This window comes from Thalassophryne amazonica, chromosome 6 (assembly GCF_902500255.1).
Source record: "Thalassophryne amazonica chromosome 6, fThaAma1.1, whole genome shotgun sequence".
Classification (NCBI taxonomy): domain Eukaryota; kingdom Metazoa; phylum Chordata; class Actinopteri; order Batrachoidiformes; family Batrachoididae; genus Thalassophryne; species Thalassophryne amazonica.
Window position 1 is genome coordinate 73,277,964 of NC_047108.1, and position 27,954 is coordinate 73,305,917.

Sequence of the window (27,954 nt, forward strand, 5' to 3'; positions counted from 1 at the left end):
TTTTGTTTTTTAATTCACATTTTCCATATCATTCCAACTTCTTTTGATTTGGGGTTGTATATCTGAGACTCAGTTCTGTAATACAGTAATGTGATTAAAATGTGTACGTACGCTTTCCGGTAAAAACAAATGTGTGCACATTCATTGGTCAGTCAGTTGGTCCATCACTTTAACAGATTTTCACAAAATTCACAGTGTACAGAAAATACATTTTAGTGACACTGGTGATCACATGACATCTGTAGCACTACTAAAATGTCACTTGTCAAACATTACAAACTGCTTTTAAACTAAAATTTTTAAATATAATGCAGTTTTAAAGGGGTCAAAAATACTATCTATTTTATCCACCTTTTAGGGTGTCAAGGTAAATGTCCTCAAAGCCCCACAATTCTATGTCTGTGCATGTCGAAACCCCCAGCTATTCGCTGTTTCGCAGTTGTGAATCTCACACCATTTTGCGGTCTGTGACTCACGCGAGAGGTCAGTTTCAGCAGAGTTCCGGTTCAGAGCACAATGTAAACAAACCTTGTGAAGTGTGGACAACAACATCGGGGCACAGCAGACGTCCATCACAGGTGTTACACCTCCTCGAGACAACCCTCTCAACTTGGGAGAACGTGTCATCATCATAATCGCCCATGAACTCGCTGGACCAATGCCATCCACATCCTCACTAGCCATTGTTTCGTATATGCGCTGTGAGACGCTGGAACTCTGCTGGCGCTGTGGTGCATTCTGGGAAGCGCAGGGGGCCATCAGGGGGATTATGTGAAATGTTAAAGTACTGAATAAGGAAATTTTAGGCTTAAATTAACTTGTTTTAGACTTCCATGACATATATAAAAGAAATCCACATTTGGACGCTGGTTTCTGTGGGCAACACATTCACTGAGCTAAACTGTGCTGTGTGGTGAACAGCTGCACCACCTGTGATAGGCTGAGACATGCCACCTTTTTAAATGAAAAGTGGGTGTGGCCACTGGCAGATCCTTTCCATTTAAAGTAACAGTCACAGAAACAGGCTGAATTTAGAACCTGAAAATTGTTTTTTTATTATTATTATTATTTTAGGAACCATTAGCATCTATAATGCATTTTTGGCTATAAATGTTAATAGCCAAAAAAGATGCATTTTTTGACTATTATAATTACTATTACTATTACTATTATAACATTTTCATTCCATGTGGTATGTAATATGACCCCTTTAAATTAAGCCTCAGCAGTCCATCCAGACCTGAAACAGAGAACCTGTGAATGTTCGTTGGGCATTAGTAGCTTAACTTATATACAGCTGATTGTTTTATGATGTCATAAAGTTATCAATGAATACTTTTCCATTCTGTAGCTAAGGAAATGAAAATTGGTCTTTGCCGAGTCATGATTTAAAGGAAACAAGTCCGCCGTTGGTTTCCGCTGTACCATTGCTCTCAGATGTCACAGCTAAAGACAAAGAAGAAGATATTGGGATATTATCAATAGCACTTTATCATCCAAATGCTTCATCGATAAAATGCATTAGTAATATGCGCTTATGTTACCTTGGTCTCCCTCTGAGGTTATGCATAGTGGGGAATCTTCACTGCAGTTGTCATCTTCATCTAAAGGACAGATTGTTTAAAGAGCAGGGAGGTTTCAGATCACAGCTTTCTTGAAGTTACTTTCATAATGTTCAGGTTCTTCACCTTTAGTTGGAACATTCAGTGATACATCAGTGATGTACTGGACCAGCGGACACGGTGCATCTATTGGAGGGACGAGGAAATGGAAAATATTTGAGCACCTGCAGCATGGCCTAAAATGTACCCCTGGCAGTTTCATAAAGGAATTTCAAGAACTTATGAAATGAATAATTGCCATTGCTGTTTTCAGAATGAGTTAGCAAAACCAGAAACTCATGAAAAGTGGTAAAAACGTACCATCGCGTGCTTTCAGCTCAGCCATGGTGAGAAACAAGTTGGGCTCCTCAACAGTCTCTGCATTCTCAGCTGTGTACAAGACAAAGGTCATTTATAATGTTTAGCTTGTTCCACAGCGAGGCCAGATACTGCAGTTACATTTGCATGGATCACATAATACAACTTTTCAACAAGTTAATACAGGGAAAATGATATCATACACTGAAAAAAGTGAAACACTGTGCACTTCATTCAAAGTACTTATTTACATTGGTCTAATGGGAAATTGTGGTTTCCAGTTTAAATCTGCTGGAATCACTTTAGAAAATCATAAATATACATTGTGAGAAACTAAAAAAATTAGCTGTAACAAATTACAATTTTTTTAAGTTGATCCAAAGTAGCATTTTTTTTCAGTGTACTCACAAATACCCTACAGACACTGAGGTACTGATGCTTAAAATATAATGAAGTAAAAAAAAAAAAACAAACTAGAAGGCATTCAGATCGAGCATACCTCCACCAAGACCCAACAGCTTTGTTATCTGTCAATAAATTGGATGAAAGTGCAGGTGGGGGCACTGTTTTAAGTACAATGATCTTGAGAAGTCTATTTAATTTTATGTAGTATTGAGTAAGGTGAAAAATGGATATCTTTGGTGCCAGGTCTCTTTGAAGGATCCTTGGGGACTGATGGGATAATGTAGAATTGCTACCAATATTCTACATATTGGTAGCTCAACTCCTATCCGACATGTGTGTGATTCCTAATCACTCAATGTTTCTGTTTCCTTGGGCAAGATGCTTCATCTGTATTGTCCAAGTCCACCCTGCTGTAAATGGCTACCGGCTTTGGCTGGGGATGTAACCTGTGCTAGACTAACATTCTGTCCAGAGGGAGTTGTAGACTCTAATCTGCTTCATGCTACTGTGTCTGTGGATAAGCACAGGCCCTGACAGGCTTCAAGAATTTTCCTTTTCCATGCTTTCCTAATATCTGGACTCAAATCATGAGAACTTAGACTTAAAACTAGGGATTTGGACATGGATGGAGTGCACTCAACTCCAACCCAAATTATATTTCTAAATATCTATATATTTCTATATTACAGATGCAGATTCAGATTCTTTATTGTGATTGTAACCAGTACAACGAAAGGTAAGGTGCAAGCCTTTAAGTGCAAATAGAAACATGAATAAACCACTCGCAGACTTGAAAGGTTTGGGAAGGAAAAGAAAAATAAACATAAAATTTAACCGAATGAAAGAGGTATGTCAAGAGCGCAAATTAAAAGAAGAAAAAAATTGTAAGAATGTAGTAACAAAAAAGAGATTGCATACAAAAAAGAGAGAAAAGTATGTACAAAACTGTGGATATTTCAGTGGCAGTGGATATTGCACATAAACAAATATTGCACTTATTTCAAGTGTGCCATGTGACATGGCTATTTGGTTCCAGTGGCATTCAAAGCTCTAACAGCGGTTGGGTAGAAACTGTTTCAATCTATTTGTACTTGTTTTAATGGTCCTGTACCATCTGCCTGATGGCAGTAGCTCAGGCAGACAGGTTGGGATGAGTCCTTTAGGATGGTGTTGACTCTCCTGAGACAGTAAGAGCCATGAAGGTCCCCCAGTGTGGGTAGAGGGCACCCAATGATCTTCTCTGCCATTTTGGTAACCCTCTGGAACTCTATCCCATTTGCCACCATGCAGCTGGCAAACCACGTACAAAGGCAATATGTGAGGATGCTCTCCATGGTAGACTGGCTAAAAGACACTAGCAATCTCTGGTTTATGTTATTTTTCGTGAGGATACTCAGAAAGTGGAGTCTTTGATGTACCTTCTTTACCAAGTGTGTGGTGTTACTGTCCCAGGTCACTAATAATATAATAGATACCCCCTTTATGATTGCAATTGAAAAAATTGCAAATATTAGACAAAAATAAATAAATAAATAAATAAATAAATGGAGAGAAACCTGGTTTACGGAACACTCTGAGGGCGATGCATCCAAGAAAGACAACAATGATGCCAAAGAAGAGACAGCCAGAGATGGAAAGAAGCACTCGTCTTTTCAGGACTACAAAAAAGAAAAAAACAGTAAAAATTAAAGCCACACACACACACACACAAAAAACATCTGTTATGTTAAAAACTGATGACTTCTTAATCCAGTGGAGTACTGACGAAGGTTCTTGGTCTTGAAGGGCTCACTCTGCTGTGAGTATGAAGGTCTCCCACTGCGGTTCCCCTGACACGTGTATTGACTCTGCTCGGGGTCGTTCTGAGGCATGACTGTGTGTTTGTCAGAGGGTGGCAGAGCAACTGCTTCTCCCTCTTTGAACCTGTTTAATTGTCACATTGAATCATCAGACAGGACACATCAATAAACCTCTTGTATGAGTCATTCTTGAGGGCTTTTGGTTGGTACCATGTGTAATTCCATTGGTCTTGGCTTCCTGACACCTCACATCTGAGCACCAGGCTGTCTGTCGAAAAGACTTCAGACCAACCAGTTAACAGGCTTATGTCCACCCGTGGGCGAGCTGCACAAACAAAAGTCACATTTAACACCTGCACATACACAACAATATAAATACAATCAACAATCGAACACTCACCTTGAATGTGAAGTTTAATGTCCTGGCTGTAGTCTGTAAGAAACACTTTTGTCCCGTATCTTCTTGCTCTGCATTTGTATGATCCACTGTGAGACTCCACAGTAACATTGATTTTATGGTGGTTGCCAGACACGGACAGCTCTTTGCCATCTTTATACCATTCGTACTCCCATCCATGAGAGGCATTAGCGTGACAGCTAAAGGAGACTGACTCTTCAGTGTACATTACATCATAGTAGGGATTCTGGGTCAGAATGATGCTGGGTTTCATATCTAGGAGATGATCATAATAACATTTTTATTGTTATTTAACATTTGTTAGATGAAACTGCACACAAGAGCGAAAAACAAATCCTAGTGCTCAGCAACACACACACACAATTCTGTTATGATTAAATTTGGATTGCTGTACAATCGGGCAGATTAATGTGGGTATGGAGACCTGAGCTATACCTGTCTGGCAACATTCCATTGCAACCTTCACTTGTTTGCATCTTGTAACAATTGTTTGCAACGTTGTGAGCACATTACCAGAATATGTGCAAAAATATACATATAATCATAAATAATAAATATGGAACTCCAGCAATCCATGTACAGTGAGGAAAATAAGTATTTGAACACCCTGCGGTTTTGCAAGTCCTCCCACTTAGAAATCATGGAAAGGTCTGACATAATCTAAAAAAAAAAAAAAATCCGGAAATCACAATGTATGATTTTTTTTAATAATTTATTTGTATGTTACTGCTGCAAATAAGTATTTGACCCCTACCAACCAGCAAGAATTCTGGCTCTCACAGACCTGTTAATCTTTCTTTAAGAAGACTTCTTTTTCTGCACTCTTTACCTGTATTAATTGCACCTGTTTGAACTTGTTACCTGTATAAAAGACACCTGTTCACACACTCAGTCAATCACACTCCAACCTGTCCACCACAGCCAAGATCAAAGAGCTGTCTAAGGACACCAGGGACAAAACTGTAGACCTGCACAAGGCTGGGATGGACTACAGGACAACAGGCAAGCAGCTTGGTAGAAGACAACAACTGTTATGATTATTTATTAGAAAGTGGAAGAAACACAAGATGACTGTCAATCTCCCTCGGTCTGGGATTCCATGCAAGATCGCACTTTGTGGGGTAAGGATGATTCTAAGAAAGCTCAGAACTACACAGAAGGACCTGTTCAATGACCTGAAGAGAGCTGGGACCACAGTCACAAAGATTACATTAGTAACACATGATGCTGTCATGGTTTAAAATCCTGCAGGGCAGCAAGGTCCCCCTGCTCAAGCCAGCACATGTCCAGGCCCGTTTGAAGTTCACCAGTGACCATCTGGATGATCCAGAGGAGGCATGGGAGAAGGTTATGTGGTCAGATAAGACCAGAATAGAGCTTTTTGGAATCAACTCCACTTACCATGTTTAGAGAATGAGAACAACCCCAAGAAAACCATCCCAACCGTGAAGCATGGGGGTGAAAACATCATACTCTGGGGGTGCTCTTCTGCAAAGGGGACAGGACGACTGCACCGTATTGGAGGGATGGGGTCATGTATTGTGAGATTTTGGCAAACGACTTCCTTCCCTCAGTAAGAGCATTGAAGATGGGTCATGGCTGGGTCTTCCAGCATGACAATGACCCAAAACACACAGCCAGGGCAACTAACTAAGGGCCCTGTCCCACTGGCGTTTAGGAGGATTTGCGTATGGATTGCGCACAAAATTGGCCCATATTCGCCGCAATATCCGTGTAACATGGCTGTATGAGTCGGCTGTCATCCGAACACGTCCGTGATCATCCGCAGAGGCACGCATGTCCGCAGCCAGGATTTTTGAGCTGCTCAGAAATCTGGATGCGGATAACATCCGCCTTACATACTCAATACATACACAATACATACTCACTCTATGCGCTGTATATCTGCCGTTCACCTCTGATATCTGCAACGGGGATTTGCGGCTTGGCAGCGTACAGGGACAGTGTGTAAAACAGATATATATCATGCCTATCACATCCACATCACAAACTAAAATATGTTGTAGCGAATGCATATAAATTGGCCACAAATAAAGCGTTTTTATTACATCTGCTTTGCAGCTGAGTTGCGGACAGTCTGTGAATGCATAACAAACACGTCACGTGAACCCAAAGTGCGGAAGAAAACGACATACCTGCCAGTCAGTGCCGGTCTGGCTGTGTAAATCCACAAAGATATAACTGCTGCAAACGGGTCTCCTCCAGGACTTTTATTTAACACCAACAAAAGGAAGAGTTGCTGTTTAGCCACAACTCACGCTGAAGGCTGTTTTCTGTGACAAAAAAAACCAACAAAAAAACAAAAAACAAAACACCGTCTCACACCCCGAGCGGCTTCCCCCCTCCCGCTCCCCAAACTCATGAACAGTTAACCCTCGCATGACAACATGAACATTAACTCTGTGATCAACTTGCCCAAGTCCAGCAATTGCTCCAGAGGCTGTATTGTTGGCATGAATAGTGATGCCGACGGCCCGAGTGAGCTTATTTTATGACCGCAATGCAGATGCCATGCACGCGCAACACGTGCGCGATGCATTCATAATACACCTGTAATACTGCCGTGATAATCGCAATGCGTCTGACCCGTTTCCTCACTACATGCGTTATACAACCGTGATTGTTCATCATATATTCACTATATATTATTAATATATCCGTAATTCATACTGGGACATTTGTCATTTTTGGCCATTTTTGTTGTGGACGACAACTAATGCCGTAATTTGTGTACTTAATTCATGTGCAATTGATCCTCTCCCCAGTGGGACAGGGCCCTAAGGAGGGGCTCCGTAAGAAGCATTTCAAGGTCCTGGAGTGGCCTGGCCAGTCTCCAGACCTGAACTCAATAGAAAATCTTTGGAGGGAGCTGAAACTCCAAACCTGAAAGATTTGGAGAAGATCTGTATGGAGGAGTGGACCAAAATCCCTGCTGCAGTGTGTGCAAACCTGGTGAAAAACTACAGGAAATGTTTGACCTCTGTAATTGCAAACAAAGGCTACTGTACCAAATATTAACATTGATTGGTGTGAAATTTGAACAGGTGTTGAAATACGTATTTGCAGCAGTAACATACAAATAAATTATTAAAACAAATCATACATTGTAATTTCCAGATTTTTTTTTTTAGATTATGTCTCTCACAGTGGACATGCACCTAAGATGAAAATTTCAGACCCCTCCATGATTTCTAAGTGGGAGAACTTGCAAAATTGCAGGGTGTTCAAATACTTATTTTCCTCACTATATATATATATATATATATATATATATATATATATATATATATATATATATATATATATATAGATGAGGTCTGTTAGAAAAGTATCCGACCTTTTTATTTTTTGTCTCACATGCTGTAACATGCCCACCTCTTCCACAATTTCTCGGATAGTCACACGACCGAAAAGTCACTGAAAGCCGTCTGAATCTTCTGAATGGTGGAAGAGGTGGGCATCATTTTTCGACGTTCAGCATGCCCTGTGAGAATTCAACACGGTGGTCCTTTTGCTCCATCAGCAGCTTCGTGCCGAAGCCATCGGCATAAATTTCGCTGCAACTCTTTTCATGGCCAAATCTTCTGTCACAGTGGAATGTGCCAAAAAAGTGCTGATGTCCACCTCTTCCGCAATTTCTCGGACAGTCACACGACGGTCCCACATCACCACAGCGTTCACTTTGGAAATGATCTGGTCATTTCAGCATGTTGATGGCCGACCGGAGCGTGGCTCGCTCTCCACTGTTGTGCGACCGTCTTTAAACCGGTTGTACCGCTCCTTAATCTGTGTGATGCCCATAGCATCGTCACCGAAAGCCGTCTGAATAATCCGAATGGTTTCCACCTGGCTGTCGCCCAGTTTCTGGCAACATTTGATGCAGTCGCGCTGCTCCAGTTGTTCCGCCATTTTCCTTGCAAAGAAAATCCGATGAGAGACTCCACCCATCCTCACACAAAGGCTGTTTACAAGCAAATGACACAATTGACAGGCGTGAAAAAATTCACGCATGCGCACGAAGGTTCAAGGTTGGCTCATGCAAGCACACATGATTCAAATCCATCAGGTTTTTGAAAAAAATAAAAAGGTCGGATACTTTTCTAACAGACCTCATATATATCAGTACAAAATGTCACACGCCCCTGTACATTACTTGATAATAACCACACCATGCAATAATAATGTTCAGAAAGACACAGTTTGAGTTCACTTAGAGCTCATTGGGTCCCACTGACACCCACATATTTCCTTTTCTTATCTGTGGAAAATCATTTCTCTCATACAATGCAATTGTCCAATGCGAGTGGAGCACTTACAGGCTGGATTGCTATAAATGTTTAAGTGCTTAGAAAACAAATTTGAAAATATCTGTTTTAGCCAATTATTATTTTCAATGAGGTCCCCAAAAGTATGTGTTTGAGTTTTAAGAATGAAAGATGCATAAATTCCCATTATGGAATGGGACAGTGTTCAGCTAACAAAAGCTGTGTTATTAAGTATCAGTGGTAGTAGTTTTTATACACACGTGAGCTCGCGCGCGCGCACACACAGTAGCTATAGGGGTGGGGTTTGTGCATATGTGGGATGAACCATAGCAGTGAACGTTTGCCTCACATGGACCAAGTAATGTGTCAGCAAACTAAAACACAAATAAGCATAATAAAATTATAGTTCTTGAGTGTAAGAAGTTATTTCTTGTAGATCACCACAATATTATTATGGAGAAAAAGGTGAGGTCCCATGTGACTTAGGTTTGCTGTTCTTCAGCTCAGGGAAGCTCATCTGTTAATCCTCCCGTGTGCACTTGCATTCCAATGTATTCAAAATATTTCTCCACAGCTCTGTGAAAATGAGTTTTGAATTGTCTTACCGTAGACTTTGAGAAGAAGTCCAGAACTGAAGGTACTGCTGACTGGCCTGCTCTTGTGGTGTGCCCTGCAGTTGTACTGGCCAGCTGAGCTGACTAAAAACGTAGCTACATCCTTGTCACTCTGGACCTTTTCTCCATTTTTGAACAACGAGTACGTCCACTCTGAGCTGCTTTGCATCTCACAGCTCATCTCTGCACTCTCAGTAGGGAAAACATCAGACCACGGGGTCCTCAGTTTCAATATGGGAACAGGGATTTCTAAAGAGGAACAGCCACAGTATTATTATTATTACCAAAGTATGTATGGAATTATTCCAATAAAGATCCACAAAGACAGCAGTCCAAAGAGGCACTCAAAATGTCCAATACACATGGTTTATATTTGACACTGATTCATGTAAAGGAATTCTTTGTGACACTGTAATATCATATCTTATTTTTATGTACAGTCTGGACATTTTGATCAATTCTCTTTAAAATTGAGCCACTTTAATTCTGACAATCATACAAAACTTTCACCATAGAAGGTGATGTGTCATCGGCGCATCTTTTAGGGCCCCTTCAAACATAACATGATTTAAGCCGACTAACACATGAAGGAGGAATTCCATGCCATTCCTGAAAAATTGTAGCTACCAATGCCTTGTACATGTGTCGCTACAACTATTTGTGCACACCAGTGGCTGAAAAACAGAGTGTGCCCTGTGAGAGCCCATTCGATCCCTCTCGCGGCAGATGTCGGCCAAATTCCAGGTGACACACATGAACATCTAACACCACTCGTTTGACACTTAGAAAATGTGTGGCCATTCGTGCTGTCAGCATGAAAATAGTGAGCAGATGATCACTTTCGAGCTGGATCTGAAATTTGTCTAAGTGCCCCCACGAGTGTGGCGTTGCAAAAAGCAACACACCTGTGATGCATGTGTCTCACACGTGTGCATGTGTTTCGTGCCCCCTGCTCCCCTCCACACATGTGGCATGCAGGGGGGACTTGCATAAAATGCTCATATGTATGTACAGACATGAACACACATTTCAAGGAAATTTGAAACTGCTGGCTAAGGCTAAGCGTAAATTTGGTAAGATTGTAATTCACGTCGGCAGTAATGACACCCGGTTACGCCAATTGGAGGTCACTAAAATTAATATTGAATCGGTGTGTAACTTTGCAAAAACAATGTCGGACTCTGTAGTTTTCTCTGGGCCCCTCCCCAATCGGACCGGGAGTGACATGTTTAGCCGCATGATCTCCTTGAATTGCTGGCTGTCTGAGTGGTGTCCAAAAAATGAGGTGGGCTTCATAGATAATTGGCAAAGCTTCTGGGGAAAACCTGGTCTTGTTAGGAGAGACAGCATCCATCCCACTTTGGACGGAGCAGCTCTCATTTCTAGAAATCTGGCAAATTTTCTTAAATCCTCCAAACCGTGACTATCCAGGGTTGGGACCAGGAAGCAGAGTTGTAGTCTTACACACCTCTCTGCAGCTTCTCTCCCCCTGCCATCCCCTCTTTACCCCATCCCCGTAGAGACGGTGCCTGCTCCCAGACCACCAATAACCAGCAAAAATCTATTTAAGCATAAAAATTTAAAAAGAAAAAATAATATAGCACCTTCAACTGCACCACAGACTTAAACAGTTAAATGTGGTCTATTAAACATTAGATCTCTCTCTTCTAAGTCCCTGTTAGAAAATGATATAAAAATTGATCAACATATTGATTTATTCTGCCTTACAGAAACCTGGTTACAGCAGGATGAATATGTTAGTTTAAATGAGTCAACACCCCCGAGTCACACTAACTGCCAGAACGCTCGTAGCACGGGCCGAGGTGGAGGATTAGCAGCAATCTTCCACTCCAGCTTGTTAATTAATCAAAAACCCAGACAGAGCTTTAATTCATTTGAAAGCTTGTCTCTTAGTCTTGTCCATCCAAATTGGAAGTCCCAAAAACCAGTTTTATTTGTTGTTATCTATCGTCCACCTGGTCGTTACTGTGAGTTTCTCTGTGAATTTTCGGACCTTTTGTCTGACTTAGTGCTTAGCTCAGATAAGATAATTATAGTGGGCGATTTTAACATACACAGATGCTGAGAATGACAGCCTCAACACTGCATTTAATCTATTGTTAGACTTGATTGGCTTTGCTCAAAATGTAAATGAGTCCACCCACCACTTTAATCATACCTTAGATCTTGTTCTGACTTATGGTATAGAAATTCAAGATTTAACAGTATTCCCTGAAAACCCCCTTCTGTCTGATCATTTCTTAACATTTACATTTACTCTGATGGGCTACCCAGCAGTGGGGAATAAGTTTCATTACAGTAGAAGTCTTTCAGAAAGCACTGTAACTAGGTTTAAGGATATGATTCCTTCTTTATGTTCTCCAATGCCATATACCAACACAGGGCAGAGTAGCTACCTAAACTCTGTGAGTGAGATAGATTATCTCGTCAGTAGTTTTAGATCCTCATTGAGGACAACTTTGGATGCTGTAGCTCCTCTGAAAAAGAGAGCCTTAAATCAGAAGTGCCTGACTCCGTGGTATAACTCACAAACTCACAGCTTAAAGCAGATAACCCGTAAGTTGGAGAGGAAATGGCATCTCACTAATTTAGAAGATCTTCACTTAGCCTGGAAAAAGAGTCTGTTGCGCTATAAAAAAGCCCTCCGTAAAGCTAGGACATCTTACTACTCATCACTAATTGAAGAAAATAAGAACAACCCCAGGTTTCTTTTCAGCACTGTAGCCAGGCTGACAAAGAGTCAGAGCTCTATTGAGCCGAGTATTCCTTTAACTTTAACTAGTAATGACTTCATGACTTTCTTTGCTAATAAAATTTTAACTATTAGAGAAAAAATTACTCATAACCATCCCAAAAACATATCGTTCTCTTTGGCTGCTTTCAGTGATGCCGGTATTTGGTTAGACTGGCAAGAGTTATTTTCATTAGTTACTTCCTCCAAACCATCAACATGTCTATTAGACTCCATTCCTACCAGGCTGCTCAAGGAAGCCCTACCATTAATTAATGCTTCGATCTTAAATATGATCAATCTGTCTTTATTAGTTGGCTATGTACCACAGGCTTTTAAGGTGGCAGTAATTAAACCATTACTTAAAAAGCCATCACTTGACCCAGCTATCTTAGCTAATTATAGGCCAATCTCCAACCTTCCTTTTCTCTCAAAAACTCTTGAAAGGGTAGTTGTAAAACAGCTAACTGATCATCTGCAGAGGAATGGTCTATTTGAAGAGTTTCAGTCAGGGTTTAGAATTCATCATAGTACAGAAACAGCATTAGAGAAGGTTACAAATGATCTTCTTATGGCCTCAGACAGTGGACTCATCTCTGTGCTTGTTCTGTTAGACCTCAGTGCTGCTTTTGATACTGTTGAGCATAAAATTTTATTACAGAGATTAGAGCATGCCATAGGTATTAAAGGCACTGCGCTGCGGTGGTTTGAATCATATTTATCTAATAGATTACAATTTGTTCATGTAAATGGGGAATCTTATTCACAGACTAAGTTTAATTATGGAGTTCCACAAGGTTCTGTGCTAGGACCAATTTTATTCACTTTATACATGCTTCTCTTAGACAGTATTATTAGACAGCATTGCTTAAATTTTCATTGTTACGCAGATGATACTCAGCTTTATCTATCCATGAAGCCAGAGGACACACACCAATTAGCTAAACTGCAGGATTGTCTTACAGACATAAAGACATGGATGACCTCTAATTTACTGCTTTTAAACTCAGATAAAACTGAAGTTATTGTACTTGGCCCCACAAATCTTAGAAACATGGTGTCTAACCAGATCCTTACTCTGGATGGCATTACCCTGACCTCTAGTAATACTGTGAGAAATCTTGGAGTCATTTTTGATCACGATATGTCATTCAATGCACATATTAAACAAATATGTAGGACTGCTTTTTTGCATTTGCGCAATATCTCTAAAATTAGAAAGGTCTTGTCTCAGAGTGATGCTGAAAAACTAATTCATGCATTTATTTCCTCTAGGCTGGACTATTGTAATTCATTATTATCAGGTTGTCCTAAAAGTTCCCTGAAAAGCCTTCAGTTAATTCAAAATGCTGCAGCTAGAGTACTGATGGGGACTAGAAGGAGAGAGCATATCTCACCCATATTGGCCTCTCTTCATTGGCTTCCTGTTAATTTTAGAATAGAATTTAAAATTCTTCTTCTTACTTATAAGGTTTTGAATAATCAGGTCCCATCTTATCTTAGGGACCTCATAGTACCATATCACCCCAATAGAGCGCTTCGCTCTCAGACTGCAGGCTTACTTGTAGTTCCTAGGGTTTGTAAGAGTAGAATGGGAGGCAGAGCCTTCAGCTTTCAGGCTCCTCTCCTGTGGAACCAGCTCCCAATTCAGATCAGGGAGACAGATACCCTCTCTACTTTTAAGATTAGGCTTAAAACTTTCCTTTTTGCTAAGCTTATAGTTAGGGCTGGATCAGGTGACCCTGAACCATCCCTTAGTTATGCTGCTATAGACGTAGACTGCTGGGGGGTTCCCATGATGCACTGAGTGTTTCTTTCTGTTTTTGCTCTGTATGCACCACTCTGCATTTAATCATTAGTGATTGATCTCTGCTCCCCTCCACAGCATGCCGTTTTCCTGGTTCTCTCCCTCAGCCCCAACCAGTCCCAGCAGAAGACTGCCCCTCCCTGAGCCTGGTTCTGCTGGAGGTTTCTTCCTGTTAAAGGGAGTTTTTCCTTCCCACTGTCGCCAAGTGCTTGCTCACAGGGGGTCGTTTTGACAGTTGGGGTTTTTCCGTAATTATTGTATGGCTTTGCCTTACAATATGAAGCGCCTTGGGGCAACTGTTTGTTGTGATTTGGCGCTATATAAATGAAATTCATTTGATTTGATTTGACATGCGAGGCCGGACTGCCACGTCTGAGCGCACACAGCACGGGGAGGCGGCTCCCAGCAGCTGACCAGAGACACAAATGACTGGTCAGTACACAGGACGTGACACATTAAAAACACAGAGACCACAGCCAGGACAGGTACATTAATACGTACTACACTACATACATACACAATTACATAACAAATAATTAAAAGAAAATGATCACATAACACAGAAACAGAGTGACACGTTGGTGTGTGCACTGAACTTACAAGCAGCATGACAACCGACAGCAGCAGCTGTTGAGATGTATGGTTCTGGACATCCCAGCTGGAGAACACGTACTGTTTTGATGGATAAGACCTAACAACTGTCCACTGTGACGCAGTGGTGTCAAAAGTACACACATTTGTTACTTAAGTAGAAGTATAGATACTGCAGTTTAAAAACACTCTGGTAAAAGTTGAAGTATCAACTTGACCTCTTTACTCAAGTAAAAGTGAAAAAGTATGTGCTCCAAAACCTACTTAAAGTATAAAAGTATAAAGTAACCTTTAAAAAAAAAAAAAAAAAGGTAGATGCCACTATATGAATTGAAAGCTTAATTTAAAATCTTATTCGTTCTACATGTGGCCCAAGACCCAAAACCCAAAATTACCCGCTAACACCACCTGCACGAAAATGTTTCAATTCTAGAAGCTCTGAAATGCAATCTGGGACTATTCCAGACAATAAACTGCAGTGAGTGCAGCATCCATTTAGTGAAGGAAAAAAAAAAAAAAAAAAAAAAAAAAAAAAAAAAACAACAACACAACTTTTCCTTATTCAAATTCATTCCAGTAGTATTCTGCTCTACAAGGATGCAGCAGTTTTCTAGTTTGGCAGATAGTTCTGGAGGAAATCACTGAATAAATTAACACATTGAAAATATGGTTTGACTGAAACAAACTGTCATTAAATAAGACAGGGATGAAGTGGAGGTGTAAGAGTCACTAGGTGTTCACAGGAAACATTTATTTATGTATGTATTTATTTATGTATGTTCATTGTTAGTTGCTTTTATATTTTCTGTTGTGTTTCTATTCAGGTTCTTTTTGCCTCTTTCTCTAAAATTGCATATAATAATCATTAGATTATTGATATATAAACAAAAATAAATTTAAGAAATATTACAATTTGAAAACAAATGCACCCGAACGTGATGAGAGCTGCAATTGCTTAATGCTAAGTTTTAACATTGAAAACGCCATAGACATGCTAACGCGTTAGCGTCGCTCCCGTTTTTAAGTTATAAAATACATCTATCAGCTGTTTCAGAAGACCATAACAGGTCGGTTTAACGTAGAAAAGGTAAATAATACTCACAGAAGTATGCTCTTTAGGATTTTAGCGGGGGGAAATTAAGCGAAAGAAAGAAAGAATAAACGAAGCAATAGGTCGAAGCATTCAATCTGCGAACCACTGCTTCGATTGGTTCACGGTTCAAAGCAAAGCCGCGCTGCAGAAAAGTTGATTACAGGCGCACATGACGTGAAATATATATATATATAAACATTAAACTGAAGCCAAGAGTAACGAGGCTGTTTGTTTTAAAAATGTAAGGAATAGAAAGTACAGATACTTGTGTGAAAATGTAATGAGTAGAAGTCAGAAGCAGGCAGAAAAATAAGTAAAGGAGTAAAGTACAGATACCTAAAAAGTGTACTTAAGTACAGTTGACACCTCTGCTGTGACGCGTGTGTGTATATTGCTGTTGTGACGGGCTGCAGCAAGTGAGCGCACAGTGTGCACATTGACAGGCTGCCCCAGGTGAAACGGACCATCAGATCATATCAGGCAGCGGGTGATCTGAATGTCATGTCACCCACATGAGCTGTGTTCCACACTACGCAGTGTCTGTCCTGCGGTGCGCCGTCCACAGGACACATGTGTCAGGCCAAACATGCGCGGGGCCAGCTGGACACGCCGGGCCAGCAGATGTGGACATGATAAGAGCGAACTACTTCATTCATGTCATTTCATGACTGCACATCTGTGACCATGGGTCATCTACAGAGGAACAGACGGTTCATACTTGTATTGCCCGCTCGATAGGAGGGATTCAATAAAATGCGGTGTTGTTTATGGTGTGTGATTTTGTTATTTATTTTTTTGTTAAATAATTTATCTCCTTGTTCATTTCATGCATTTTATGCACCTTTTATAGTTTAGTGCAGTAGTAAAGTTTCTGTTTGGCAATTAGAGCTTTTGTAAATTGCAGGTTTGAATCCCATGGGTGGCATGTTTGTTTTTTTTTCCACAGCAGCTGCGCAATGTGGATGCAAACACTCCAGTTGGTCGCACTGTGTCGCAGTGGGATCGTTTATGCCTGCCCGACCATGTGTCCCTCCTGATGTCAGCACAATGTTTTCGTGCAGGCTGTTTCGCCGTGATTTGCCCTGATTCCTACTTATTTGTGCTATGTGTGAAGGGGCCCTAACCAATTCCTCAACATTGAGAAAGTCGATGCTGATGAAACAATTTCTGGCAAACTCAAGGATGAGCACCAACTTGTCAGAGCACACAGTGGCCACCAAAGCTGCCTGCAGTGAAGCAGGGAAGCAGTACAGTGAAGTTTTGTATTTTTCTGTGTTTAGTTTTATTTTGTTTAATGGTTGTTTTCAATTCACTTTCTTTGTGTATGTTGTATATGATGTTGCTTTGCATATTATTGCCTGTGTATGGGGAAAACCTGATATTTCTTCCACTATGGAACAACATTTAGTTTCCAATCTTCCATCTCAGACATGCCAAAAGCATACATCACAGTGGTGCACCAGCTTTGAACATGCCTGCCTTTAATTAATTCATTCATTATTTTTTTGCACCCACATTGGGCAAGAGGCAAGGTACGCCATGGACAGAATGCCAGCCTATCACAGTGCTCTACATATTAATATTGTCATTATTTATTATCTGTTACCTGAGCAGTACATGTTTTGTCAGTGCATGTGAGAGAGAACAGGAAGGAGCGTTCATAAATATTTGTTTTTTCCTCCCTCATGCTGTTTTTTTCTTCTACTGTGACCATAATACCCCATCATACTTAAACACTGTTGCAGGCAACTGCCAACAATATATACAATCCACTTATGTAATACGTATCCGAGTATGGTGCTTTATAAATAAAGACATACACAAAGCTGGACTTTAGACCTGGTTTTTGGTGGTCTCGGGTACAAATGCTTTCTGGTGATAGACAATATAAATTCACCAGCTCCATGCTTGACCACACCTCATTTTTAGACCAACACGCCCATTGAGATGCAAGTGCACAATTATTCATAAAACATAGGTTCCTGGCGTTAAAATAACACCTGTGTTGGATGGAAACTAGCAATGATACTATCCTTGTGCTATGTGCCACTTTGCCCTGAGTAGAAGATACAACTTTGACTCATGTTGCTCACTCACACAGAGAACAAAAAACAATACCCCTGCGTACGCTACCATGTGGGCCTGTAATAAGCTTCATTTTCTCACCAGATATGTTCAAGGTCTGTTTGTCGCTATGAGCTGTACTGAATAACGTTTTGCTCCGTGTTGCTTTGCACTCATAGGCTCCGCTGTCAGAAAAATAAGTGGCATTGATGCTTAAAGTGCTGCCAGTGACTACGAGTGCTACTTCATCTTTGAACCACTGATATTTCCAATCGGATGAAATGCCAACCGCACATTTGAAGGACACTGACTCTCCGATGTACACTTTATCAGCATTTGGCTCTTGAGTCAGTAAAGGTTTAGGCTTTTGTGCTGAATGAACAAAGATGAAGAAAAAAAAATCAGTCTGTTACTCATCATGAAACATCGGACAAAACAGACAGTTTCAGAACTGCTCAGAGATGCAACACAGAAAGTCCTTCCTACATTGTGAAAATTAGGAGGTACATTTACCTTCAATTTCAAGTCCTGCAGTCTGGCTGAAGGCTGTGAGGAACACTTGATTTTGCCCTCTTTTTGCTTGACATTTATATGATCCACTGTTTGTTTTCCTAAGAGAGTGAATGATGAGAGCGTCTTTATTTATGGCCAGTTGTTGTCCATCTTTGAACCAACTGTACTCCCATCCCGAGGAGACATTAACATGACATCGAAGAGACACTGATTCATCAGGAAACATCACTTTATACTCTGGATCCTGTGTCAGTGTGATGCTGGGTTTCTTATCTGAGGATTACACACACACACACACACACACACACACACACACACACACACACACACACACACACACACACACACACACACACACACACACACACACACAGTGCTACTGTTATTACACTTTATACTATGACATCAAGTTTAAAGAGAAAGGTGCTCATACTGTAAATACTATGACGTCATACAAAGTACTAACAACCAATGCTTAGATATTTTTATCTCAGTTAATAGAAATCAGTGTTACCATAAACTGTCAGCGATAGTCCAGAGCTGACATTGCTGGTGACAGACCTGTCGGCGAGCTGTCCCACACATGTATACTGTCCAGCATTTAAGTCTGAAAAAGATTTGATGGAAAGACTTGTTCCATCTGGACCAAAGGACAAAGTGTTGCCACTCTGGACCTTGTATCCATCTTTATACCATGTGTACATCCACTTTAAGTCGCTCTGAATAACACAGCTCAGCTCCACACTCTCAGTGGGGAAAACATCAAACCACTGGCTTGTTAGGTTCAAAGATGGAACAGGAATTTCTAAAGAGAAAAATTTTTTATTATATTATATATTTTTGTTTCAAATGTTAAATACAAAGCATATACAGAAAGTACACAACGTAATGTATTGCAGTAAATTCAATGGAAAGGACACAAAATGAACAACAGCAAACAGAGATTTCTAACGTCCGCCAACCCGGATCCGGATCACCTCCAAAATTCAGTGGAGTCTTCCATGCCCTATACCCATATCTATCTGTGGTGTAAATTTAGTGAGAATCTGTGAAATAGTTTTGAAGTAATCCTTCAAAGCCTATACAAAGTGAAATCTTGATCCAGAATCCAGATCTGGATCCAGATCACCTCCAAAATTTAATGGCATCTTCCTTGGCCTAATATGCCTCCATGGTGAAAATTTGGTGAGAATCTGTGAAGTAGTTTTAACGTAATCCTTCAAAGCCTATATAAAATGAAACTTGGTCCAGAATCCGGACCCAGATCACCTCCAAAATTTTATGGAGTCTTCCATGGCCTAACATGTACATGACTTCATATTATGATTTGCTTGTGATGTCACAAAGTCACTTGTCATTCATTCATTTTTTTCCATACCCACTTTTTTCCAATGAAGGATCATGGAAGGGTCATTGGGTGAGAGGTGGGTACACCCTGGACAGACGCCAGTCTATGGCAGGGCTACATATAAACAGACAAACGCATTCATTCTCTCTCTCACACTTGCGGTTATTTTAGGTTTCCCAATTCACCTAACCTGCATGTTTTTGGAAGTGGGGGAATTCAGATCTCCCGGAGGAAACCCACAAGAACACGGGAGGACGTGCAAACTCCACACAGAAAGGACCAGGTGGAAAGCGATCCCACAACCTTTCTTGCTGTGAGGCAACAGTGCTAACCACCAAGGCACTTTGCCTCCCATTCCCACTCCTCCTACATGCCTGAGACCCACCCACACACCAAGCCCGACAAGTCTAACATGCAATTAAAATGTCAGATGGCCAGAAGTGAACCAAGAGGACATGGATACCCTCAGAAAGTTCAGCCTCCAAATAAAAATCATTGACCAACCATCCTATGACACTACTTGTATGAGCATAGGATGGTTCTAAGGAGAAGGGTTTTCTTTAAAGGATATTGGAAATTTCAGCTACAGTTGCAAGAAAGCACATGAGACACTAAAAACTAGAGATGATCTGTTTTATTTTATTATAGTGCTTCTTTGGTCCACTGCAACATTGTGTTGTGACTTGTGATGCAAGAGACAGCAGTTGCACAGTGCAGTTGTTTTGGGTGTCTTGATATCTTCTCCTTCCAGTATAGTCACACTTCTTTCGAGAAGTGCCTACTAGAGACAGATTAACTATACAGGACCATACTTCTTTTCTTTCTTACTGATTGAAGTGCCACTAAATTAACTCAGACATTCAGTGACTTGGAAATGCTAATGTGTCCATCTCCTGCCTTGTCCAAAGAAAACTGGATGCAAAGTGAAGATTTACTGGAAATTCCTAAGTGTCTCAAAAACTGTGACATAATATGGAAGAGTTGTTGAAGTTGTTGTTCCATAATTTTGGAAATTTTATTAAATATTATGACTGCACAAAATTTGTATAATTGCATTTATTTTATGAACACATTTAATTTTTTAAAATTTCTTGTGTGTCAATAATTCTAACCAGGACTATATTTACTCCACCCGACTGAGTTGCCTCCCTGATACACCACAGCATCCTGCTTCATCAGGAAATGCATCACACAAAAGAAGCAAGATGCGCTGCTCTTTTGCTTTCTTTGAAAATGGCCTGGGGGGGGTTCATATTATTCTGTGTAATTATTAGCACCTCACAAATTTGTATACATTTTCATAAAAGGCAACACTAAATATGAACTGCTGTACCTACCAAGAACATCTTGGATCACTTCGTTGCTGTGCTCTGTCAAAGTATTGCTACCTCTTATGGCCTTGCATGAGTATTTGCCACCGTCAAATAGGCTGAGAGGGATGGTGAAATTTTCGCTGGTTTCACTCAGCTTGTGTCCATTTTGGTACCAGAGATACTCCCAGTCATAAGCCTCATCAACTATGCAGGTCATGTGCACTGTTTCTCCAACATACATCTGGGTAAAACCGGGATCCTTTCTCAGTAACGGTTTGGGTAGGACAGCTGTATGAAAAAAAGATAATAACTTCAAGATCTAACAATGTACTTTGAAGATTGCTTTATGATTGGAATACTTATAGATGCACGGAAGCTCACCATAAACAGTGATACTGGTTGGATTGCTGAATCCAGAGCTGATCTGCCTGGATTTGTGCTGTGCTTTGCACTCATAGAGACCTTGGTGGGTTAGATCGACTGAAGGGATAGTGAGCAGTGAGCCTCCTTGGCTCAAGATAATTGATGAGTCAGGATGTAGTATCGCTGCATTTTTATGCCAGGTGAATGTCCAGTCGGGGCCATTAACTTCACAGCTTAACTCCACTTTCTCAGACTGGAACACATCCAACCATGGTGTCAGCAGATTCAGAAATGGCTGAGGTGGGTCTGAAAATTAGCACAAGATTGAAACTCACTTAAAATAGAAGAATAAGAGAAAGGAACCTTAAAATGTTGAAGATTTAAGAAAATCACTATATCATCAGCAAACAAGCGGTGTAGTGTTAGTTTTTGTGATAGTGCCAATCATAATGGTATTCTAACATTATTCACCTGAGAAGTCTAGCGTCTTTGTGTCACTTTCCTCAGAGAAGAATTGTCCTCTCCTGGCTCGGCAGCTGTACTTCACACTGTGAGGCTGATCTGCTGAACTTACGTTATATATATCAGTTGCTTGAATTTTTTTGCCATCACTGTACCACATGTACTCCCACCCAGATGACACATCAACCATGCATCTGAGGGAAACAGATTCTCCACGGAACATAGTGCCAAAGTTTGGAGTTTGGGTCACAGTGGGTTTGGGTTTTTTTGCTAAACAGAAAAGGGGTGGAAGGTGGGGTTGTTAATATTTCATCAGTTATACTGCATCACATGCTGAATACATTGTAAAAATTTGTATGTCTATATGCATGATGCTGCATAATGGAACTTACAATAGACTTTGAGTTCAATGAATTCACTCTCTTCAGTGTTAAGGCCTTCCAGTTTGTGTTTTCCTTTGCAAGAGTAATTACCAGAATATATTTGTGTTGCTACAGTGAGGGTAAGTATTGATCCCTCTGCAGCAAAATGAAAGTTTGGGTTGTGGTCTGGAACTTTCTCTCCATTGTGGTACCATATAAAAGTCCAGTCAGTTCTGTTTTTAACATTACAACTGAACTCCACTTTCTCAGAAGGGAACACATCAAACCAGTCTGATTTCAGCTGCAGAGATGGTGTGGGTGGGTCTGGAAATGTATAAAAAAATATTGATATTAATCTCATAATGAAAGAACATATTGCAAATAAATAAACAACCATGCATATTTAAGTCTAAACACTGCAAATCTGACTTGATATTTGTCCAAACAATAATTAATAGTGAACATTCAACATGCAAATTCAATGTCTTATACACAGTACTGTGCAAAAAGTTTGATTAATATTAGTATGATGGTTTAATGCATTCCTATCTAAACAAAAATCAAATGTGGTTTATTTTATTTTATTAAATAAATAAATACATTATTAACCTGGAAGGCTCATTATCATATAATAAAACAAAACAACAGCAATTTTATATTTTGTCCACACTTTATTTTTAGTTGTACATATATTTAAATTGTTTTGTTAAATTTTATTATCTTTTAGTTGGCTAATAATTACTCGCACCTCGGAAAAGCAGCTTTTGGAGTTGCACTCAAATCTCATTGCAATGTAAATTGCAATGACAATAAAGGCGATTCTAATTCTGATTCTGAGTCCAACAAACAAAGTTAACTTCTATGTATGTGCACATGGCAACCCAAAATCACTTGGCTATGGTCACTCAAAAACAAATAAATAAATACAAAAAAGAATTAAAATTTTAAAAAGAATGATTTTACAAACCTGAACAACAACAACCCCAAATTTCATGTGTGTTGCAGGAAAACATCAAAAAAGAAATTTTGCTTTTGGAGAAATGAAAGAAAGAAAGAAAGAAAGAAAGAAAGAAAGAATTTAATATTTTTTAAGAAAAACTAATGCATCTTCTGTATTTATATTTGTAGATAGATAGATAGATAGATAGATAGATAGATAGATAGATAGATAGATAGATAGATAGATAGATAGATAGATAGATAGATAGATAGATAGATAGATAGATAGATAGATAGATAGATAGATAGATAGATAGATAGATAGATAGATAGATAGATAGATAGATAGATAGATAGATAGATAGATAGATAGATAGATAGATAGATAGATAGATAGATAGATAGATAGATAGATAGATAGATAGATAGATAGATAGATAGATAGGTAAGTACTCTGGATGAATGTATGTAATCACAAATGATCACTAATAACAGTGGTAACTACGAGGATATACAACATGAAAATGTAGATGAGAACACAGCAACTGCCTACGCCCATGTATGAAACTGAAACCTCAGATGGCAGACAGTTCACAGTGAAGACAGTGAAGCATGGTGGTGCAAGCATCATGATATGTTACATGGGAAACAAGGTACCAGTAGATTCAGTAGATTCTCACAAATCCAACAAGACCAAGCATTCATGATATGCACACTCTTAAGGCTATGAAATTGGGCTATTAGTAAAAAAAAATGTAGAAAAGGGGGTGTTCACAATAATAGTAGCATCTGCTGTTGACGCTACAAACTCAAAACTATTATGTTCAAACTGCTTTTTTTTTTAACAATCCTGTGAATCACTAAACTAGTATTTAGTTGTATAACCACAGTTTTTCATGATTTCTTCACATCTGCGAGGCATTAATTTTGTTGATTTGGAACCAAGATTTTGCTCGTTTACTAGTGTGCTTAGGGTCATTGTCTTGTTGAAACACCCATTTCAAGGGCATGTCCTCTTCAGCATAAGGCAATATGACCTCTTCAGGTATTTTGACATATCCAAACTGATCCATGATACCTGGTATGCGATATATAGGCCTAACACCATAGTAGGAGAAACATGCCCATATGCTTGCACCACCATGCTTCACTGTCTTCACTGTGAACTGTGGCTTGAATTCAGAGTTTGGGGGTCATCTCACAAACTGTCTGCGGCCCTTGGACCCAAAAAGAACAATTTTACTTTCATCAGTCCACAAAATATTCCTCCATTTCTCTTTATGCCAGTTGATGTGTTCTTTGGCAAATTGTAACCTCTTCTGCACGTCTTTTATTTAACAGAGGGACTTTGCGGGGGATTCTTGCAAATAAATTAGCTTCATACAGCCGTCTTCTAACTGTCACAGCACTTACAGGTAACTCCAGACTGTCTTTGATCATCCTGGAGCTGATCAATGGGTGCGTCTTTGCCATTCTGGTTATTCTTCTATCCATTTTGATGGTTGTTTTCCGTTTTCTTCCACGCGTCTGTTTTTTTTTTTTTTTTTTGTCCATTTTAAAGCATTGGAGATCATTGTAGATGAACAGCCTATAATTTTTGCACCTGCGTATAAGTTTTCCCCTCTCCAATCAACTTTTTAATCAAACTACGCTGTTCTTCTGAACAATGTCTTGAATGTCCCATTTTCCTCAGAGAAAAGCATGTTCAACAGGTGCTGGCTTCATCCTTGAATAGGGGACACCTGATTCACAGCTGTTTGTTTCACAAAATTGATGAACTAACTGACTGAATGCCACAACACCCCCTTTTCTACTTTTCTATTATTCTGAACACTACTGTGTATATATATATATATATATATATATATATATATATATATATATATATATATATATATATATATATATATATATATATATATATACGAGGTCTGTTAGAAAAGTATTTTAAGGTTGGATACTTTTCTAACAGACCTCGTATATATAAATAAAAATTAAGATATGACAGACTGGCACCCGGTCAAGGGTGTACCCCATCTCACGCCCTATGCCTGCTGGGATAGTCTCCAGCCCCCTCCCTTGACCCTTGATTGGACTAAAAGGGCATAGAAAATATGTACAGGGTGTGTGTGAATGGGGAATATACTGGACATACAAGTAATACAGCTCCAAAGTGAGCTCCTGTGTCATGGCATTATTACATCTTAAACCCACCATAAAACTTGGGTGAACAGGCTGTAGCAAAGTTTGTGCATACCATGGGGCCTACTTGCACTCCCGGCATGAACGAAATTGAAATTCTATTGCCAAATTGATGGTCAATACATTAAACCAATATAAATAACTCACCATATTTGTTTAATCCATCACCATTGTAAACAGAAATGAAATAAGTCTGCTCATTGCACTGATTGGTCTTCAAAATACAAAATAGAAGATTGAAAGAAGATTTTGTGTTTTGAAGACAGTGTAGAACAAGGCTGAAAATTGTCATGATACATGACATAACACTTTGGAAATCTATGCCCATCGTAGGCTTTAATAATGTCATGACAACCCTACGGGCCCCTTCACACATAGTAGGAATGTGGCTGAACTGTGCATGAAGCAGAAATTGTATGCAATACGTGTAAAATCTGAGCTGCCTCCAATGCCTCGTACACCTGTTCCTGCAACTATTTGCACACACCAGCGGCTGAAAGACAGTGTGTGTGCTGTGAGAGCCCATTCGATCCCTCTCGCGACAGGTGTCGGCCAAATTCCAGGTGACACACACACATGAACATCTAACACCACTCGCTTGACACTTACAAAATGTGTGGCCATATGCGCTGTCAATCACAGCAGACAATCACTTTCCAGCTGGATGTGAAAATTTGTCTAAGTGCCCCCATGAGTGTGGTGTTGCAAAACAACAATGCACATGTGGCATGCCAGAGTGTCGGTTCCCCTCGCAACACCTGTGCCGTGAGAGTGAATCGTGCGTGTGTTGCGCTACACCCCCACCTGCAACACACATGGCGGATGTGTTGCGGGGGGGGGGGGGGGGGGGATAACTAAATAGCAGTAAAAATAAATAAAAAGAAATGATCACATAACACAGAAACACAGTGAGACGTTGGTGTGTGCGCTGAACTGACAGGGGGCGTGTCAGCCAACAGCTGCAGCTGTTGAGATCTCTGGTTCTGGACGTCACAGCTGGGGAACATGTACCATGTTTGGATGGTACCTGAACTTACAACTGTCCACTGTGACTCGCGTGTGTCTGCTTGCTGTCCTCACATGGACATACATAAAAATATATATCGCTGTTGCAACAAGCTACAGCAAGTGAGCACACAATGCACACATTGTCATCCTGCCCCAGGTGAACGGCCAGTCAGATTATAACACTCAGTGGGCGATCTGAATGTCACGTCACCCATATGAGCGCTGTTCCACATGGAGCGGTGTCTGTCCTGTGGCACACCGTTTACAGGACACGCATGTTGGGCTGGACATGCACGCGGGGCCGGCCGGACATGCCAGGCCAGCAGATGTGGACATGATAAGAGCACACTGCATCATTCATGTCATTTCATGACTGTACGTTTGTGACCATGGATCATCAACAGAAGAACAGACACTTCATACTTGCATTGTTCACTCGATAAGAGGGATTCAATAAAATGCAGTGTTTTTTTTATGGTGTGTGGTTTTATTTTTTTTATTAATACATTTATTTCCTTGTTGATTTCAGGTATTTTTCCACACCTTTTATAGGACAGTGATGATAGCTCAGTGGTAAACTTTATGGTTGACAATCAAATTTTTTGGAAATTGCAGGTTCGAATCCTGTGGGTGGCATGTATTTTTTTTCGCAGCAGCTGCGTGATGTGGTTACACAAGCTCCAGCTGCTCGCACTGTGTTCCCATTGCGATTGTTCACACCTGCTCATCCACGTGTCCTTCCCGACGTCAGCTTGATGTTTTCGTGGTTCGCTAATAGGAGTTGTTTCGCTGTGATTCTCCCTGATTTGTACTTATTCGTACTATGTGTGAAGGGGCCCTACACTATGTTATGACAGTTTATATGGGTCCAACATTTATCAATTTATTATTACCAACTAGCATAAAATAGATTGCGTTGTCGATGCAACAAATGGGGCACTGCAGCAGGAGATGAGGTCAATATTCCATTCAAGAGATTGACTGTGGAGTTATGAATCCACTCAATAGCTGGGTCATAGAGTTGTATAAAATATTTACAAAGAAAAATATTGTAAATACTGCAGTGCACTAGAGAAGAATAGCGATGACACATGCACAAATGCTTAAGTAAGGCTGGGCTGGTGGTGTTGGTTCCTCATGTTAATTTTAGAAATTCCTGTTCCTCACTATTGTTTTGGGCTGATTTTGCCTCTTGAAATTATGAAAACAGAAGCAAACTTTAAAAGTGCCTTGTTTATTTCTGGCATATTTTTGTGCACAAGCAAATGTTTTCTAGAATTAGCATACATTTGCACTGAAACCGTACATCAATATGACACAAATGGTTTTAAATGAGTGCCCTCTGTAGTATTAACATGCGGTGAAATCATTTGTTGTTGTGTGAGAAATGTTTCATACCATCCTCCTTATCCTGAGCTGCACAAACAGCAGTCAAAACTGTCAAATGAGATGATAAAAGTTATTATTTGGAATTGTACAAAAATATAAATATATAAATCATATACACACACACACAAGAAAAAAAACATTGTCTGGAAACTTACATGTGATGGTGATGAGCTTGATAAGCCACATTTTACATGGAGCTACACATGTAGAGTCTGTGTCGATAAGTTGACTCATTTTTTTGCAGGGTAAAACAGGAAGACTGCATTGGGTGTGTGTTGAATTCAATTCACCTCTCAATCTGACGTCT

The 27,954-nt window shown here is 40.0% G+C and overlaps 1 protein-coding gene across 2 annotated transcripts; it reads right to left on the minus strand.

The window, feature by feature from the left end:
* Nucleotides 1–5: 5 nt before the first annotated feature.
* On the minus strand, nucleotides 6–27,887 carry LOC117512420 (carcinoembryonic antigen-related cell adhesion molecule 5). 2 transcript variants are annotated; one of them, XM_034172477.1, is made up of 18 exons: nucleotides 27,803–27,887; nucleotides 27,657–27,695; nucleotides 22,140–22,433; nucleotides 21,757–22,017; nucleotides 21,304–21,591; nucleotides 20,947–21,210; nucleotides 18,776–19,066; nucleotides 18,262–18,534; nucleotides 17,851–18,120; nucleotides 9,433–9,690; nucleotides 4,524–4,796; nucleotides 4,334–4,448; nucleotides 4,090–4,247; nucleotides 3,881–3,982; nucleotides 1,923–1,991; nucleotides 1,689–1,748; nucleotides 1,545–1,604; nucleotides 6–1,446 (listed from the first exon to the last, which is right to left on the minus strand). In XM_034172477.1, exons 1-18 carry the CDS (start codon nucleotides 27,879–27,881, stop codon nucleotides 1,382–1,384), a joined length of 3,219 nt encoding a protein of 1,072 aa, XP_034028368.1. In that variant the 5' UTR covers nucleotides 27,882–27,887; the 3' UTR covers nucleotides 6–1,381. The 2 variants fall into 2 exon arrangements, with proteins under 2 accessions (XP_034028368.1, XP_034028369.1); XM_034172478.1 differs by lacking the exon at nucleotides 17,851–18,120.
* Nucleotides 27,888–27,954: the final 67 nt, after the last annotated feature.

Coding starts and splice junctions, on each gene's coding strand:
- LOC117512420 (XM_034172477.1), bottom strand. CDS start 27,881: ATGAGTCAACTTATCGACACAGACTCTACATGTGTAGCTCCATGTAAA. Junction 21,592..21,756: donor AAAGACGCTAGACTTCTCAG/GTGAATAATGTT, acceptor GCTAATTTTCAG/ACCCACCTCAGCCATTTCTG. Junction 9,691..17,850: donor ACAGACCTTGAACATATCTG/GTGAGAAAATGA, acceptor GTTCCTCTTTAG/AAATCCCTGTTCCCATATTG.